Source organism: Chrysoperla carnea, chromosome 3, assembly GCF_905475395.1.
Source record: "Chrysoperla carnea chromosome 3, inChrCarn1.1, whole genome shotgun sequence".
NCBI lineage: Eukaryota > Metazoa > Arthropoda > Insecta > Neuroptera > Chrysopidae > Chrysoperla > Chrysoperla carnea.
In genome coordinates this window covers 76038977-76058764 of record NC_058339.1, presented here as the reverse complement: position 1 = coordinate 76058764, position 19788 = coordinate 76038977, and the positions used below count along the sequence as shown (strand labels likewise).

Below are 19788 nucleotides of genomic sequence, written 5' to 3'. Positions count from 1 at the left end.
TGTAAATAAAGAAAGATAAACAAACAAACACATACGTAATTAATATATGTAACGTATAAATGTAAAATATAAACAATAGGTTCCTGTATACATACTATATGATGTTGTTAAGATATTTTGCGCTCTCACGGGTAAACGCACTGATGTTGACGAAAAAATGTTGTTAATTTTTTTATAATGAACATTTTACATTTAAACTTTTGTTCTAGCTCTAACGGCTTACAACATGGTCCGTACAAGACCTCGACCCATGTTGCGAGAAACGATGTGAATTTTTTTGACAAAAAATCATCATCATTTAGTATCATTATTATTATTATTATAATTCGATACCGAAAATCGAATCAGAGCTTCCTCTGTGGGAATCAGGCATCGGATATCATTCGAATTGAATCTCATTTTCGACAGGACCATCGGACACATAACTTGGAATATTCAAGAAAATAATAAAGACATAAATAGTGACTTAAAATTTTTTATTGATGAAATATTAAAAAATAGTTTTATGACATATATGCAAAAACTTGACTTTTTTTAAATTTTTTGTTTTGATAATTAACTTTATCCTGCTTTCAAGTGATTGTTTATAAACATTTGCATTCATTAGTTGTTTAATAAAATATGGAAAATTGCCGGTAGTTAATTAAAATTATATTGAGTGATTCAACTGATAAATATTTGTGATTATTACCGATTTTAATAATTGAATTTTCCGTAGGCCATAAAACCTCACCTTTTCGGATGTGAAAAAATTCGATTACTTATAAGGAAAGTTTGTTTTAATCAGTGGAAAATATTATTTAAAAAATATTCAGTGCCATAATACAATAATTACATATACTATAATTACATATAAACGAAAAATTTGAAACGTGAAAGTGAAATTTTCAAAAATATTCTTTGAAATATTACAGTGAAACCTGTTTAAGTGGGCTTAGATATGTCAGAAATCTCTAGATATATGAAACGTTCATTCATAGACACTCGGATTTCTTCCCCATCAACCTCGGTATTTGGGAGACTGGCTATTTCAACCCGACTATTTGTGTTGAAAGTTGAAACTGAGTAAACCTCTTCAAGTGGTAAAAAATCTCAGGTTCTTTGAGATTCCAGTGTGAGATACCTTCCAGGCTCCACTGTATATTGGAAACATTATGGGAGTACTATATCATATATAGTACAGTTAAAGATATTACAAATAAAGGAAAATTTCAACGCATGAGTTAGTGGCGCAAATGTTTCTATTTGTTAATAAACAATAAATTGTTAATAGAATGGAACAGTTAATGTTAAAGTTGACTTACAAAATTAATAAATAGGCAACTGGAATGAGTATATTTTCGATTATTTGAAAATTACCTTTTAACTTAACATTTACGTCATACAAGTTGCCTAATTACTGATTTTTTTAAGTGAACTTTACCATTGATCGTTCCAATCAATTATACATTTATTGTTTATTAACAATTTGAAACATTTGGGCCAATCAAAAAAACTAATGGTTACTACTGATATTAGCCGATTGTAAAATCTTTTACTGTACTAATACACATCGTATAAAATATTTTAATAAAAAATACTTTTTAAGGAAGAAGCTTTTATTGTACTAAAAAGTAGAAAATAATTTTATCTATAAGCCACTCATATCCGACTATTTGTAAAAGCTTGAGGTGCTTAATATCAAGGATGAATTGGAAAGTAATGAGGCATGTGGAGTAGATGACGCGTTCCGATTCATTTTTGATATTTTAAATTTACCGCCTCAGGCTTTTACAAATAGTCGGGTATGAGTGACTTATAGATAAAATTATTTTCTACTTTTGAGTACAATAAAAGCTTGTCTCTTAAAAAGTTTTTTTTTTTTTAATTTTTAATTTAAGACTAAAAAAATGTATTTATATAAAATATGGTGGAAGCGATGGGAAAATCAGGACGGTGCAACCTTACCATGAATTGTCATCCAAATTAAATGTGCATGCAAAATTTCAGCTCAATCGGTTGGAGATATCTACTTCAAAATTGAGTTCAAAGAATCCACCGTAACATACATACATACATTGCAAGTTAAATAAAAGCTTTTAAAAAAGGTTTTATTTTTACATTTTTATTGCATTTTTTTTTACTTAGAAGCCACTCTATATATTATTGGGACTAATAATCCTGGACTGGTCCGGTAATACTTTTTATTCCCATTTACTTCGAAATACATACAACGACTGGAAATTCTACGTAAAAAATTCGTAAATTCAAATCAAGACATTTCCAATATATTTTTACGTTTTATTCGAAAAATTTCAGTCTAAACTGGAATTATTATTGTTAACAATTGATGGGAGTGGCATGGCGTCTAGATCAGAGTCAACAAACTTTTTTTAGGACTAGAAACCGCTCTATACAGACAACTTTTCAAACGGTAGTTTTTCAAATTGATCACATATTAAAACCGTGATTCTTGTATCAAAAATTAAAATATTTAAAAATAACTTTATGAAAAATCTAATCAATAAAATAAAAATATATATTAATAAAAATCAATATGCCTACATTATTAAAAGTATTAACAATTGATCTATAAATAAATGAAATTATGACGTAAATTCCAAAGTAATTACGTTAATTATTATGACAAATATTTTAATTATATCGTTATTAATTTCAAAGATAAATAGGTAGAGATACCTAATCAATATCGTATGTTTTATATATTTGAGATATTGTTTGATAAAAATAAGATAAACGTATTGATTATTATAGTCTAAGGTCTTAAAAATCAATAAAGAATATCTACGTCATTTTCATAAAATTGAAAAGAATCCTCCGTAATCTAATGAGCAAACGCGCCAGAAAACTTGTTCAAAATTGTTGGAACGAGAATGAAAATTCGTATACTGATAGTATTTAACATAAGAGTAAAGGTAAAATTGGAGAGAGTAGCCATAATCGTGTTATTTTACCTTAAAGAGTCTGTAAATTTAACTGATAAACTTTTTAATTTATTCAAATGATAGACTGTCAAATTAAAGTATTGATTTCTCTCCACGTTTCCGAGCAAAACATATTTTTAAGGAACTCATTACTTTCCTAAATGATACTGGGGTATTTTGCATAAGGAACCATCTCCAAAATCAAAATTTTGTGGTTAATAAATAAAGTAAATAATACAGAGTAATACAAACCAAATTGGATTAAAATCGTAGTTATTATTAATATATTCGCTGTGCATTAAAATGTATCAAAAAGTACCATTTTGGCAATTTTGATGAGCCTTTTGGTAATCGTAGTAAATTTGGGTCATACTTTTCAAATTTGTGATCAAAATTATTTTACCTTGCTCCTTGGTAAAATAAGGCAGTTCTCTAGTTCAACCATGCCTAGCTCTAATAGGTTTCAAGAATATGGTGTCCTGGTCCGGGAATTAAGCACAGAACTGATAGCTAGCGAAAAACTGATATCACAGCTGCAAAAAATGACCCAAAATTAGTTGGTTTCAAAACAATAAGATCGGATCAAATTTGCCTGTGTTATCAAAAAAATCGAATTTTTTACTTTATGACGGCATCAGAATCCAAAAAATTTAATTTTGCTCTATCACATCCAAATTTTTTTCAATTTTGATAAACCTAGTATGTAATCCTACTAAATTTGGGTCATACTTTTAAAATTTGTGATCAAAATTAACCTAGCTCTAATAGGTTTCAAGAATGTGGAGTCGTGGTCCCAGAATTAAGCACATTTGTGATAGCTAGCAAAAAACTGACATCATAGCTGAAAAAATTACCCAAAATAGAAAATTCCAATAGGCTCGGATCAAATTTGCCTATGTTATCAAAAAGTCGAATTTTTTAAGTTTTTGGTGTTTCATCATCAAAATCTAAAAAATAATTGTATGTAATTCTACTTAATTTGGGTTATTAATCTTTTCGACACTTGTAAATCTCTGCTACTTTTTTACGAATTGTGTGGTCAGTGGCTTTCGTTTAATGTATACGACAGAAAAAAAAAACAATAGACGAAAAACTTAATTTCTTTTAATGGAATAAGTATTCCGGCCATGATTAAAAACTCGATTTCCTTTATTACCAAACTTACCTATATCAATTCTCACGCAGACAAAAGAATCAAGAATCAAAGAATTTTTACTTCATTATGGACTCGGCTCACAGTTTACAACATTCAGTCGATTTTTGAAATAATCTACCTCTTAGACTATTAATTTTGATGTGATATAATTATTTGAAAATCACAGGCATTTTCCTCCTTAACATTTGATTTCTACAGATCTATACAGAATGTTCGATTTACATCTAGGCATATAAATATCACGAGTATGACAGATTTCCCACAAATCCAATTTTTTTAATTTACCAATTAAAATATCTGTTCAACACACATTCAAAACTTTTCTAAAGGATAATCAACGGTCCTGGGTCACATACAAATATGGTTTTCAAATGTCATAGGCTAGTTCCTAGCAGTCTCAGTCTACAATACTTTCAATTAAAAAATTGATACCTCTTTGAACTTAAATATTTTCATTTTTTTAGCTGTAATTTTTCAGGAATTTCGTCCTTGATGACCGCAAGCCAAAAATTTTAATTTATAATTAATTATCAAATACTTAGATAATATTTATGAGCCACTTGCATAAAACTTTTTTTGTCAATATATGTGAACTATTCGAAAAATTGATGTAAATAAATCGAATTCCAATTAAGACTTATGCTTAAAGTAGTCCGGCTGTTTGAGCAAGTACGGTGAATGTTCATTTTTTGCGGTAAATGATAGTTCAAAGATCTTTGAACACAATAAACTCAGTTTTTGGGCCTCAGCGGGGTCAAAATTTTGAATTATTTCATTTTAAAATTGTGATTTGTAACACAGTAACATTGGAAGAGCTCACAATAATGTTGATTGTACAAAAATTTATTGGTGATTGAGCTTCAAAAAACTTTCATCTTGAAGAAAATTTATCACAGATTCTGTTTATGCAACAAAAAAAAAACAGTACCTTACAGCGCTTTCCAAGAGAAAACATAAAAAAACTTTGGTTTTTGACGCTTTTAAGATATTTTTAGAGCAGTTTATTACATTTTCGTCATACAAATTGCCTAGTTAACTACACAGTTGACAACACAACAGCCGGACTAACTTAACCCACAAATTTTAATATTTTTTAAATTTTCTCTATATAACGTTATACATTTTTCATAAGCTCAATGCTCAATAGATTTTTCCCTTTCGCGACGCACATTTTTTAAGAGAAAGTTTTGTAAACCGCGTTGAGCGATTAGAATATTAGAATAGTTTTTTAGTAGGGGATAAAAATTTTTGTTTTGGCGGTCATCATGATTTGGGTCGTCACTTCGGTAGTGGCATGCATACCACATCATGACATACATGTCACGTTGAAAACACCGATTTACGACCGAACAATGTAGTTAAGCAACATTGAACATTGTTGCCTTTTTATTATTTATAAAAGTTTTTTATACCCATTGGATATCTTATATATAAAAGTTTACCTTCCATAAGTTTATGACTGCAAAACTCGAAAAGTAGTCTATGAGTTGGTTTGAAATTTTGACAGATCGTTGGATTTATATCCAAAAGCATTTACCCTCTAAAACACCTCCCGTGAGCACGGACCTGTTCTGTGCGATCTATGTATACATACCTTCTAAATGATTTTCTTTGTACATTATAAATATTTTTAAGGAAAAATTTTTAAAATGCAAATAAAATTATTTTATAAAAATTTTTGAAATTTCAAATAAAAATATAGGTAGGTATTTAACGCTAATATATACAAACATTCTTGATAAGGAAAAAATATATTCAATAGAAAATTATAAGATTAGCATTAAAACATATATTTTTAAAACTGCGGTTTAAACATATATAATTAATTCATTTTAATCCGAAGTGGGATTTTACTTTATTTAAAATGATTTTCCATTAGATACGTCGGCCTTAATTTTAAAATAAAATACGTTGAAGTTAAGAATTAAATGAGCAAATAAATTCAGCTGATGAAATATCAAATGAAAATTTATCAGTACTTTTAATATAACATCTTCCTTCAATCTTTTTTAAAAAATTGAATAAAAAATAAACAATTCAACGTATTAAAGTTTATTTTTTTTCTTTATTCTGTAACTGAAATATTGGAAATTTGTTGTGAACAAAATATCTTGAAAATGTGAATCACGTTTTTTTATAATTGCCCTAGAACAAATCGTTTAATGTTTGATTTAAACTTTGTCAATGTATTTTTTAATACATGCGATTTCGCAGCTTTATAACCTGCGTGACTGCTCCTAGTCCCACCTAGAGAAAACTGATTGTTTTTTTAATTATCTAAATAACTAAACAAATCGTTTAATGTATATTGATTTAATCTTTGTAAACTTATTTTTTAATATCTACAAGCAATTTCACATCCTTATAACCTGACTGATTGGCCCCAGTCCTACTTAGAGACTGACTGACTTTTTTTAAAATAGTCTATTTGCCAAAACAAATCGTGTAATGTTTGATTTAACCTTTGTCAAAAGGGTATTCAATATGGAAAAATAAATTATGTAATTTGATAAAAATTAAAATTTATGTAGAAATATACTTAAACATTATGATTTTGAGTCATAAAAGCACATTATTGTTTTATTATATTAAAATTAAAAGTCGTAATATTTAATCTGTACTTATATCATGTTACCTAAAACACGAGCCGCCATGATGTGACATCATATTGGCAAAAATAATAAGCATTAATTACTAATTTGTTGATGGCTTTCTTGTGATTGTAGATTATGTTACCCTTAACTTTAACTTTATTTATACATATAATAATTATATACACAACTGTTGCTCTTACCAATATTACGTCACCAAAATGGCTGACAACTTTTTTACGAAAATAAAAACGGTTTATAATTTAACAACAATAATTTAATTTGTTTTTGTTAGATACATATGCGTAAAATACTCTTCAAAATACCTATACTCATATTCAATTTTTAAGTATTTTATTATTTTTCCAAAATAATATATCGCACATAATAAATAACGGTGTCACTTAACATAGGTGTCAATTAACATATATTTCACTTGTAAATAGCCAAAACGGACCAATGGCATCTCGAGATATCTGATCAGATATGCATACATCATAACATGCAACCACACTTTACTTACTTCATTTGCCATGAAACCTTCATCCATCTTGATATCTTTAGTAGTTTTTGAGCAATGAAAACATATTTCGAAAAAAGTTACTGTTTTAGTATATCGATTTCACAATGATGTTTGTGCAGTTTCTAACGACTGGGGCGTATCTTTTAGGGTTAAATTATTTACTTCTTTCGAATTCCTCAATATATTTTGTATATCTTCCAATGATTTTCCCTTTGTTTCGGGCATAATAAATATTGTGAAAAGTACACCGAAAATACATGAGACAGCAAAAATAATAAATGGTATATGACTGCCAAAGCCATTGGCAACAGGTTGATACAATATTACAATTAAAAATCCTAACATAGCCAAATATAAATCAGTAATACATAACGCTTTGGCTTTAATATTTGTTGGAAACATTTCACTTGGAACCATAAGCGGAATAGCACCCAAACCAACACTATACATGATTATATAAACCATTAAAGCTGTCACAGGGACCCAGCCGTAAGCTTCTAAGTCCGTAATTTCATGAAATTGTATATAGAAGTATACAGCTTGACTAGTTAAGGCAATGAAACACCCAATCGAAGAAATAATTAATAGGGGACGACGTCCAACTTTGTCAACAATTAACATAGCAAAAAAACCACTTAGAAATTGTGCCGCACCAAATATTATAGCTGAAACAGATCCACTAAAAAAACCATCGGCTCTAGTGAATATTAGCTCGGCAAAAATTTGCATCGCATATATACCACTCATCATTTGCATGCTTTTAAGACCAAACATAATAACCATACCCTTGAAGTATGCTTTGTTTTTTATCAAATCAGACCAATACGATGTTTGAGACATTTGAAATTCAACTGTTTTTGACATATCCTCAAATTCGACATCTACATTTTCCACACCACGATATTGTTGTAAAGATTTCTTGGCTTTATCTTGCTTTTTTAGCATCAACAAATAGTATGGCGTTTCTGGCACCCACCAAAAAGTGATACAAAAAATTATGGGAGAAATCATTCCAATTAGTGCCATTTCTCGAATCGATATCCATGGTGCAACACTATATAAAACTAAAGCTCCCAAATCCAACATTACTGTCATACAATTCCCCAATTTTCCTCGAATATCATCTTCGGCAATTTCACCAATAAACATTGGCAAAATTGTGAATGTAGATCCATCTGCGACACCTACTAAAAATTTAGCTAGTAACAAAGTTGGGACGTCTGTTGCTATAGCAATTAATATCCATCCCATCAAATATGGTACACCAGTAAGTAATATACTACGACGTCGTCCAAAATAATCAGCACAAAATGCTCCCAAAGGTGCTCCAGGTAAGTCTGCAAATAATTCCATGGAAGCAACCCATGAACCTTCTTCCACAGTTAAAGGTATTGTAGAATCATTTGCATATAATTTGGGAAATGAAGCTGATACCCAGACAAAATGCATACCACTTGTAAATATTACCATAGAAGCTAAAAACAAATTAGAATTATGAAAAAAAATTTAATGAAATTTTAAATAGTAGAGAATATAGACATTTCCCTTCGAAAAAATTACCGGAAAGCTGATTTTTTGCGTGACTTTCTATTTGTGGCTCCCAATAAAACCCCATAAATTTGATATGGAGATAGCTGAAATCTTAGGAAAGGCCATAGGCTAATTTTTATCGCTTAAACTACCCTTTTCACTTCTATTCTACGCTAGATAAAATCAAATTAACAAAATTCGTCAAAAAATCTGATTGACTTTTCCATCACATTTAAAGTTGGGGTTCTATATATAAAGAGAGGTAGACAGGGTGGACCATTTTAATATATTATGGCTAAAAGCTCGTTTTGTAGCAAACCAATCAACTAACTTAAACAAGTGTTGCCGAGCTTGATGGGGGACATCATATTCTGACATTCTCCGGCTTTCTTTAATAGCCAATTTAGTTCCTAAAAGGTAAGAGGCAGAATAACACTATAAATTAGAAACTTGATCCGCATAAAAAAACTAAAATTTTTTATTAAAAACATTTTTTCAAAAGTCAGCTTTCGGAAAAATATGTCATTATTGCTATTAATCGAAGGAAAACACGCTAGTTACAAAAAAATGATTAAGCCAAATGTCGTCAAGAGTAATAGAAGTGATAGTTTCAACTGAAATGATAGTTTCAACTTCAATTGGCCTTGTTCTTCAAATGATCTCGAAAATTTACGAGGACAGGATTTAAATTAACACAGGCGAATGACCTTTATTGTCCTTGATAACTTTTGTCTTTGATAATGTCCCTTGATCACAATAAATGCAATCGAAATATCGATATTTAGAGACATGTAAGTCCGTTGTATGTTTTTTAATTGTATTTTTTAAATAGAATTTATTAATATACAATTTTATTTCGAGTATCGTGGTATTTATTTCAATCACAATAAATACAGTTTTGGGGCTTCTTGCGGGGCAAAATTTTGAATTATTTCATTTTAAAATTGTGATTTTTAACATAGTACCTTATGGAAGATCTCAAAATAATGTTGATTGTACAAAAATTAATCGGTGAATGTGCTTCAAAAAAGTTTTCATCACGAAGAAAATTTATCACAGAAAACATAAAAATTTTGGTTTTTGACGCTTTTACGATATTTTTAGAGCATTTTAGTAAAATTACGTAATACAAATTGCCTAGTTTACGATATTTTTCGAGCATGATACTAATGCTTACATTAACGTCATACAAATTGCCGAATTTCTTCCGAAAGATAACTATTTTCGAATGAATACTTTAGTGAATTCATTCAAATGAATCATTATCGCGTAGCCGCGAGTAAAGGCTAGTGATTTATTAATTTATAGATGTTTATTAAACAAATTTTAGGTTATTCAAAGATTTTTCCAGGATTTGTTGAAGGTGTTCAAGTTTTTACCTTGATTTATTATATTTATTCTTACCTCATTCTCGTAATGAAATTTTTTCAATGGTAATTTATTCAGTGTTTTTTTTTATACATACATACGGCCTATCTATTTATACAGTGTGTCCAATTAAATTGGCTCCATGGTAATTTTTTTTAAATATTTGTTTTATGAAAAAATATCAATTTTTGTATTTTTGTATAGTCATGGGCAAAATTTACATTTTTCGACAAACCTCGAATACAAACAATTGATAGCTGAATATTTCATATTGCATTGCTATAGGCCGTACAGTCCTTTTTATCAAAAATAATTTTGTTTCATAAAACAAATAATAAAAAAGTTGCCCATATAGTGGCAACTTAATTGAACACACTGTATATAAGAGAAAGTGGGGCACAATGAAACAAGAAAGTGTTTCTGACAGACATTAAACTTGATCTAGATTTTCAACCCAATGCAAAACTGATTATACTTCGTAACTGGTGATCAATAGATTAACAAATTAAATTAGAAAGTTGTTATTGATTAAAAAAGTAACTTTGTTCGAAACATTTTTCCGCAAACCGTACAGTTAAGGCAAAAACAGACTGACAAATTTTACCCAAAATTGTTTTTTCGTATCCAAATTGTTATTTCGTATAATTATTTCTGCAAAATCTAGAGACTCTTCGAAAAAAATTTTCCAAAAAATTCAATTAAAGTGGTTTGTTTTTCTATAAAGACCATTTTTGTTCAATTACTATCTAAACTATTCGGTTTACAAAAAAATGTTTGCGTATTTATAAGAAAAACTTTTTAATTTAAAACGTTTATCTAATTATTGTCAGTTAGGAATCAAAGTGAGGTTTTAATTGAACTTGAAAACTTTGATCGAATACGATGTCGGTATAAGATGTATGCCTTTGAAACTAACATTTTTCGTTTAAAGCATTTTCCTCGATTAAATTTAATAATCGAGTTTAGCATATTTCAACTTAAGAAACATCCTGTATATATATATATATATGTATATAAATATGTATCTCTATATGTCTGTACCCTCTCTAGTGGGCGCAATTTAAGTCCAATTTGAATAAAATTTGGTATCAAGAGGGGTTTTGGTATTTGAAGGGTTAAGTTCGTTAATGAGAAAAATCGACTGATAAACAAAGGAGAGGGGTGCGCAAAGTATAAAATTTTTAATTATTTCAAAATAAAAATCTTTTTGTATTTTTTGATCAGTTTTAAGCAAAAAAGTACTCTTGTAAATTTTTTCTCAAGGCGCTTAGTTTACAAAATAAAAATTAATAAAAAATTAAAAATATATTAAAAACAAGTGAAAACAAACAATTGACTGTGTTAATTGTTGAAATACCATGTATAGACAGAGTTGATTACTCTGTCACATTACACATACATACATGTCATACATATAACTGATATTCCCATATAATACATACTAAAAAATTTGCGCATAAATTGCGCTCTCACGGGTAAACATTGATGTTTACGAAAAAATGTTTAAAACAAAAGTTGTTTATTTTTTTATGAGAAACATTTTTGTTCTATCTCCAACGGTTTACAAGATAGTTCCTACGGACCCAAGACCCAATTGACCTATGTTGCTCATTTACGAACTTGACCTCACTTTTTACGTCTTCAGCACGCTATAAAAATTTCATCTTGATATATCTCTTTTCGTTTTTGAGTAATCGTGATGACAGACCGACAGACGACAGACGGCAGGCAGACAGACAGACAACCGGAAATGGACTAATTAGGTGATTTTAAGAACACCTATAGCAAATTTTTTTTCATAGCATCAATATTTTTAAGCGTTACAAACTTGGGACTAAACTTAGTATACCTTGGTATATTTTATATACATAGTATACAAATTTTTTTAAGAAAAAAGTGTTATTTTTTCAAACTCTTAAGTGGCGAATTTAATATCTCGAAACCGGTGTAAAATTCAGCCTAAATCTTAAAACCATTAATAATTTTCATTAAATTTTTTTACCTGTAACAGCACCAACGTATTGCAGCCATCGTCTTGTAACACAAGAATTTAATGGACGAATAATATCTAACATTTTCCCGGACACATCAAACCAAAAAAAATAAACTGAAAATCTCGAACACACTCACAAAATACCTTTTCAAATATATAAAATATCACTTAGAATTCAAACAAACTGGTTTAAATAAATAATGGTTTTTAAATCACGATTTTTTAAATATAAAAAACGTAAAAGCATAAAATAATAATACTACAATTTTTTTTTAATTTTAATGCTAATAATCGTCGGTGATTGGTACTTCTTCTTTACTAGGTACATGTTTATTTACTATTTCAAAAATAATAATTAAATTAAAAATTACATATGGAAAAATTCGTTGCTAAAAACCCGTTCACCTAAGAATGTTTAGACCCGGTAAAATCCATCATTGATCACGAATAATTTTCGGATGGAAAATTTTTGCAAGATCCCATTTAGAAAATACGCCTGAACGTAAAAGTGCAGGTTTCCGGTTTTTTTTTAAAGAAATAAATAATATTGATCGAATCGCTTCGGAAATTTTTATCATTAAATTGGGGCTAAAATTGATAAAAAATGTTCTTACACAGTTTTCTCTTAATTCTCCAGTTTTCGTCAAATTTGAAAAAATGCGATTTTTGCGATTTTTTCAGCTCTCAAAAAGTGTACGAAAAAATCAAATTTTTGAAATGTATAAAAATTTGGAAAAACGGTTTTTTTTCAATTTTCCGGGTGTTGCGTTTGTGGAAAATGAAATTTTTCGAACTTTTCTGTTAATTTGACTTTATTTCGAGTCGATTGGTTAAAATCTCATCTTTCTAGCATGTATAGAATAGGAAATCGTTATTTTTGGGGTGATTTTTCGCGCGCTCTCTTAACAATGAACAATCAAGCACTTTAAATGCAATTAGGCTAAAAATTTTGGCGATATATTATTGAGTAAGCTTTACACTACAAATTTAAATTAAAAAATCGTTGAAATCACGTTTTTTTCAAATTTTACGGACTCGATAACTGGAAGTTTTCTACTAATTTTGATCTCAATTATATAATAAAATTTTTGTCGAAGCGATTCCGGTCAATATTAATTATTTGTTTAAAAAAATTATTTTAAACAATATCCTACCAGGTTACCCACCGGGAACCTGCACTTTTACGTTCAAGAGTATTTATTAAACGAGATCTTGTAAAAATTTTCCATGCGAAAATTATTTATATTCAATGGCGGATTTTACCGGGTCTATTTAATAACAAATTTTATAAATTACTATGGAAGTGTGCTGCTATCATGCAGGCGCCCATCCAGTGCTACATTTGGAGGGGGGTAAGGTTAGTCAGAGACTGAATACAAGGATTGAAAGTGGTATAAGCTGTGGATATTTTTTTTTAGTATTGTACCGATACCGAGAAAATGAGCAACATAGGTCATTTGTGTCTTAAACCCTTAAGATCCATCTTGTAAACCATTAGAGATAGCACAAAAGTTTAAGCATAAGAAATGTTCCTTATAAAAAAATAAATAACTTTTATCTAAAACATTTTTTCGTAATATCATTGTTTCCCCGTGAAGGAGCAAATTAGAGCTAAATTTTGGTGTCCATTTTCTCCAAAACTATAAAAGATAGGGAGATGAAAATTTATGTGCAGCTTCAATATACCGTGGGATAGCACGGTTTTTGTTAATTTGTTAAATGAGAATACATACTTGAAACTTCGTGAGTGGCTTCCTTTTGATGAGTCTACCAAACTTTCCTCTCGATTTTTTTTTTGTTTGTAAAGTACTGCGTTTTCAAATGAGCATATGATCGAAATATGCTGGATACATGAATTTTTCAGAAAACATACATGTATTAATCACTTGACAGATTCTTATAGCCAGTTCGACAAAAAAAAATAAACACAAAATTTTGTTAAGTCGATTAATATATACCTAAATAACAAGCCGTAAAATTCAAAAAATAAAATTAAAATACACACATGTATTGTAAAATTTCTTGAGGTTTTTAAATTTTTTAAAAGTGATTTTAATTTGTAACAGTTAAACCACACAATAAAAATGTAGAAATTCTCAAGGAAAAATTTCAAAAAATAACCTTCTAGAGATACTTCAAACGGAAACACTTAAAAAATTTTTCTAATTCTTGAAAACTTTTCTTTTGTATTTGTAAGACTTTTTAAGCCTTTGATCTGAAATATTTTCACAAGGTTAAAAATACTGAATGTGCCTTTTAAATTTATACACCTTAATATCTTGTTTTGTAGTTAGTCCTGACATCAGATTAGACTATAGTTCTTCAGATTTCTTGAATAACTAATTTAGATCCTAAACGGTAAGAGATAGAATAACATTTTAAATTAGAAAGTTGATGCTCATAAAAAAACTAACAACTTTCGTTTAAAACATTTTTTCGAAAGGAAGGAAGGACCACTTAAGAATGTCATTATTTCAAATACGCTTTAAGTATATCGATAATTGTAGGACAAAGTCATGGGCACAGACAAATGTTCTCTATTGCCCTTGACAACTTTTGGTTAAAGCATTTTACCGTAGTTAGCGTGTTTTCTTTCGATTAAATGCTATAATGGCATATTTTAAGGTCATACCTATAACCTACACGGTCATATTCTATGTCTTACCGTGTAAGATCTAAATTGGCTATTAAAGAAATCCATGGAACTAGGTCCAATCTATTGTCAGAACATGATGTCTCCCATCAAACTTAGCAACTTTTGTTATTTTTTCAAATTATTTTTTGATTGGTTTATTAAAAAACGAGATATTAGCCATTATAGATTAAAATAACCCACTCTGTATATATAGATTATTATGATTAATTTTATAACGATTATTAAAGTAAAACTCCAGAAATTCTGAAATAATACAATATAAGACTTAATAGAAACTTAAAAGTTCAAAATATGTCTGATGTAGGATCAAAAACAAAAATTCGACTGACCAAGACCAAGACTGAGATTATTTATGCAAAACCAAGAATCATCTCTGCAAGACCAAGACACGATTCTGCAAGATCAAGACATATTTTTGCAAAATCAAGACTAAAACTAATAATACAATACCAATACCAAGATCAAAATAACTATGGTCTTGGTCTTATTCTTGGTCTCGCTCGACATCACTATAAACGGTACAGTAAAAAAAATCAAAGTTTTTTCTCTTACTATGATCTTTTGAATAAATTTAAAAAAAAAAACAGTCCCACACTTTAAATATAAACTCGAAATTATAATAGCGTATTCTATAATGTTTGAAAAAGTACTCCAAAAGGTAGATTTTCCTAATAAAAAGCCACAAAAAAATATATATTTCGGAAAAATAAACACGATTTGTTGCCATAAAATTAAATTAAATTTTAAACCTTTTTATTCTAGCAAAAACGCTGTCTTTGGTGACGTATATTTTGGTGACGTAATATTGATAAAAACCATTGGCATAGGAGTCCGAACGGTATAGCCTTTTCCATGATATTCATGTACACAATAATAAACCCAGATCGTAGTTCTCTTTTCCGCCACTGCTTGCGCAAGAATTCAGGACGTACAGATGCTTTTACACAATAATAAACCCAGATCTTAGTTCTTTTTTCTGCCACTGGCTTCGCAAAAACTCAGGACGTATGGATGCTATTATTACCTGTCCCCTAAATAGAGACCATTCGTTCAACATTACGTTCGGGAATCCTTGTATCTATACTTCGTGATATGTATAAATAAAGTTGATGGTAACATAATCTACAATTACTATGAAAGCCATCAACAAATTAGTAATTAAGACATATTATTTTTGCCTATATGATGTCACATCATGGTGGCTCGTGTTTAAGGTCACGTGATATACAGATTAAAAATTATGACTTTTAATTTTAATATAATAAAACAATAATGTGCCATTATGACTAAAAATCAGAATTTTTAAGTATATTTCTATATAAATTTTAATTTTTATCACACTTATTTCTCAAATAATTTATTTTTCTCTAACGAAAGTACCCTATTGACATGACATTTAATCTTCAAATTTATTTGAATACTACAAGTATTGCCCATGGGTGGTAATTTTAGGAAATATTGTATGGTTTTTGATAAATAAATAAAAAACTTATTTGTCATATAAAAATAAAATTTATTCTACAATAATATTTACAGTTTTAAAAATTCTTAAAAAAAAAGTCTTGAATTCTGATTGTAGTGTAAAATCGTGAATCAATTATTTTAATATGTATATAATTTATGCACTTTGCTCCGTGTGGATTTTCATATGACTAACCAACACATGTTTTGCAGAAAATTCTCGGCCACATTTCGTACAAGGAAATGGTTTTTCACCAGTATGAGTTCGTAAATGCGTTGTAAGATGATTTACTTTATAAAATGCTTTACTACAATACGAGCAAATATGCTTTCGTTCGCCTAAAAAATTCGAGAGCAAATTAAACACTTCTGGGAGCATTCGAATCAAAAAAGCATTTTTACTAAATTTTTTAATCTGTAATACTAACCTGTATGTATACGTTTATGATCACGTAAATTATGTTTAGTTTTAAAACGTTTCTCGCAAATCTCGCAGCTAAAATTAAGCTCCGTGGTGTGCGTTAATTTATGCTGATATAATTGTGATCGCCATTTAAACATATTTTTACAAATACCACATTGATATTTTTTCTCGGCACTATGTGATGTTAAATGACTTTGTAAACTTCCACTATCTTTAAATTTGGCCGCTGAAATCAATTTTTAGTATGAGCATACACTCTAAGACAAAATAAACGCAAAAGTTAAACCATTTTAAGTGATATTACTATAAAAGTACATGTAATTCATATATAAAATTACAGCTATAGCACTTAGAATGTTAAAACACGTGTATTATTTGTGAAATAGAGGTAGGTACATACACCGAGTAAACACAGTAATAATACCGAGTAAACTCGATTTACTCGATACCTAGTGTAAATGATTTTGAGAGGAATTTTGGAATATTTAAAAAACAATAATTACCACATATTTTACACTCATATCGCTTTTCGCCCGTATGAATTCGTATATGAACATTTAAATTTGCTCCATCACTAAATACTTTCCCACAAAATGTACATAAATACGATTTGTTTTTATGAACCTAGAAAAAAAAGTTTGAATCACCTCAAAGACCAGACAATGGATTAATCTGACAAGTACATCTTTTGTATTTTCCTTTCTAGAGATTAAAATAATAGTATTTTCTCGACACATTTTTTGCAAGAAGCACCCGTTCTGAGAAAAATATAATACGTTAGTTGCCTGATGTCGAATTTGCCATATTAAGCATAAAAATGTAAAACTAAACTTGATATCATGACAAAATTGGAAAGTGAAATTAAAATTGATTAAAAAACGAAGAAGTTATAAGCATTCAAAGATTATTATCCATCTCCTTTTAGTAAAACAAAGTATTATATGTATTTTATAAGTATCTCTATGGTGATATCGGGCAATGACGTCGCTAACTTATATCTTCCTCTTTGAATAAATAGGAATTTTAAACGTTTTTGCGAGCTTCTAAAGTTTTTAAAAAACCAACTTCACTTTCCTGCCCGGGCAGTGAGAATTCTTCACCTGAAGTGATAAAAAAAATTTAGTCAACATGCCTATTTAACAAAAAAAAGCTGTTTGTTCGTTGCAAGAAGAACACTATCTAGGAGGAATATAATTTCGATAGGTGTTTATAACAATATTATATCTTTGTCTCAGTGGTTCTGAGAACTAAACTACAAATTCCAATAGGAACTTATTACCTGCTTATGTTGACTAAACCGTCTTCCATCCGTAAAAGTTTTATCACAAACATCACACTTTCGAATAATTGTATTTTTATGTTCACTTCGATGTTGACGTAATTTTTTCCCACAGCCACAATCTTTATTACATATCTGACAGATTTTCGTACGGCAATGTCTCTTCAATCCAAAACTTGTACTATATACATTATTGCAAAATTGACACATAAAAACATTTTTCAAATGTGTCAATTTATTATGATCCGCATATTCGAATATTGTTTGAAATTCTATTGAACATTCAGAACATTCGTATTTATTGATTTCCTCTTCTTCTTCTTCTTCATGATCATCATCGGTTTTTGATCCACCGGGATCATTAAAATCATCAAATAATTCTTCTTCTTCTTTAATGAAAACATCACATTCGGTTTTAAGTGTTGTATTTGTTAAAGAATTCTCTTTTGAATCGTCAGAATTTTCAAAAGAATTTGAAATTTTCGTTTTATTTATTTGTTGGAGTAATTTTTCAGACCATAAACATTGAATTTTAAATTTATAACTTTGTTCTAAATTTTCAGAGCATTGTGAGCATAACTTTTTTGGTAAAGAATCATCTGTTGATATCTACATAAGATGGAGGAAGCATTCATTAAATAATTGTTCAGTTAAACGGGGATATGGAAGGTAGAAGTAAGGCGAACAATCTTAAATAGGGGCAAACATTATCGAACACTAGATGTATTCTTTGATAGGGGTCTAAGTAAAAAAGTGTCTAGCTGAAAACAGACAATAACAGTTCTAAAATTGGCCATAATGGCGCTTGTGTAGCAAAAGGTATTTGATGTGAATTTCTCTATCCATCTCTAACAACTTGTTTAGACCTTTAATCTTACTCTTATTACTTTCTTTTAAAATTTACACTTTTGCTACAGCAGCGCTACCAATTTTCTGCTTTTCGTGGACACTTTTTAAATCAGGTATGATTCTTCTTATCTCTACTCTCGATAAACGTAGTGAAAGAAAACAGCGATATGATAAGAAACAATGTAATATCTAGCAGTAATTTTTTGTGGAAAGAAAATCAATTTAACTCAAAGTAGAACCAACGATACTGACAAATCGATTAACTCTAATACTATCACTCCCAAAATTCCGTAAGTCCGAGATGTCTGATTTAAAAAAGCTTGATTTACAGTTTTAAGTTTCTTTAAATGCAAAGATGGTTTACCACTTTCTTTTTTGGTTAAAATCTGTTAAGACACCAACCAGATTCCTGGCCTACTAGATTCAACCTTGAGGCAACCTGGCAGGCCTACTAAGATTCGGCTCATATAAACATGAAACATACTTTCTGTTTTTAACTGTGCTGCCTGTGCATGGGAAACATATTCAGTTCTCCATATCCCATTCAGATCAGTATGTACTTCTCATTCACTAGTAGATGATACATAGTTAAAAATGAGTTGTCTGTATTGTAGTTTTAGTGAGATAAAGTGAGCAAACAATAAATATGTTGTGTAATTCACTGAATTTTGCAAGAATTTTCTTATCATTATCCAAGAATGTACCAAAAACGAAATTTTTAAGACTTTTATATTACTTACATGTACAGAGGCACACTCTTCTAACATTTCACTGTATGTTTTTAATTTTTCCATTGGACTTTTTTGAAATATTGAAATGAAATCTTCTTTAATTTTTAAACAAATTCGGCAGATTGTCTCAAAATCAAAAGATTCATTCGCTTGATTTTCCATTATTATTAAAGTATGTTTACAATTTCTAAATCAGAGTATATATGTCACAGATTTGTATGCCAATTTTAGATCGCTAGCATGAAAAAAAAGATGCTGAATTTATCATTTTCTTTAAAAACTAGTGTATTAAGAGACGAAAAT

General features: G+C 29.2%; 2 protein-coding genes across 2 annotated transcripts; both read right to left on the bottom strand.

Moving 5' to 3' along the window:
• Nucleotides 1–7194: 7194 nt before the first annotated feature.
• Nucleotides 7195–12251, bottom strand: LOC123296954 (facilitated trehalose transporter Tret1-like). Its single transcript, XM_044878689.1, has 2 exons — nucleotides 12095–12251; nucleotides 7195–8669 (listed from the first exon to the last, which is right to left on the bottom strand). The coding sequence occupies exons 1-2, from the start codon at nucleotides 12165–12167 to the stop codon at nucleotides 7294–7296; spliced, it is 1449 nt and encodes a 482-aa protein (XP_044734624.1). The 5' UTR covers nucleotides 12168–12251; the 3' UTR covers nucleotides 7195–7293.
• Nucleotides 12252–16301: 4050 nt separating this feature from the next.
• LOC123296953 (zinc finger protein 724-like) lies at nucleotides 16302–19639 on the bottom strand. The gene is made up of 5 exons (XM_044878688.1): nucleotides 19495–19639; nucleotides 17906–18514; nucleotides 17130–17250; nucleotides 16631–16852; nucleotides 16302–16541 (listed from the first exon to the last, which is right to left on the bottom strand). The coding sequence occupies exons 1-5, from the start codon at nucleotides 19546–19548 to the stop codon at nucleotides 16360–16362; spliced, it is 1188 nt and encodes a 395-aa protein (XP_044734623.1). The 5' UTR covers nucleotides 19549–19639; the 3' UTR covers nucleotides 16302–16359.
• Between the last annotated feature and the right edge of the window lie 149 nt (nucleotides 19640–19788).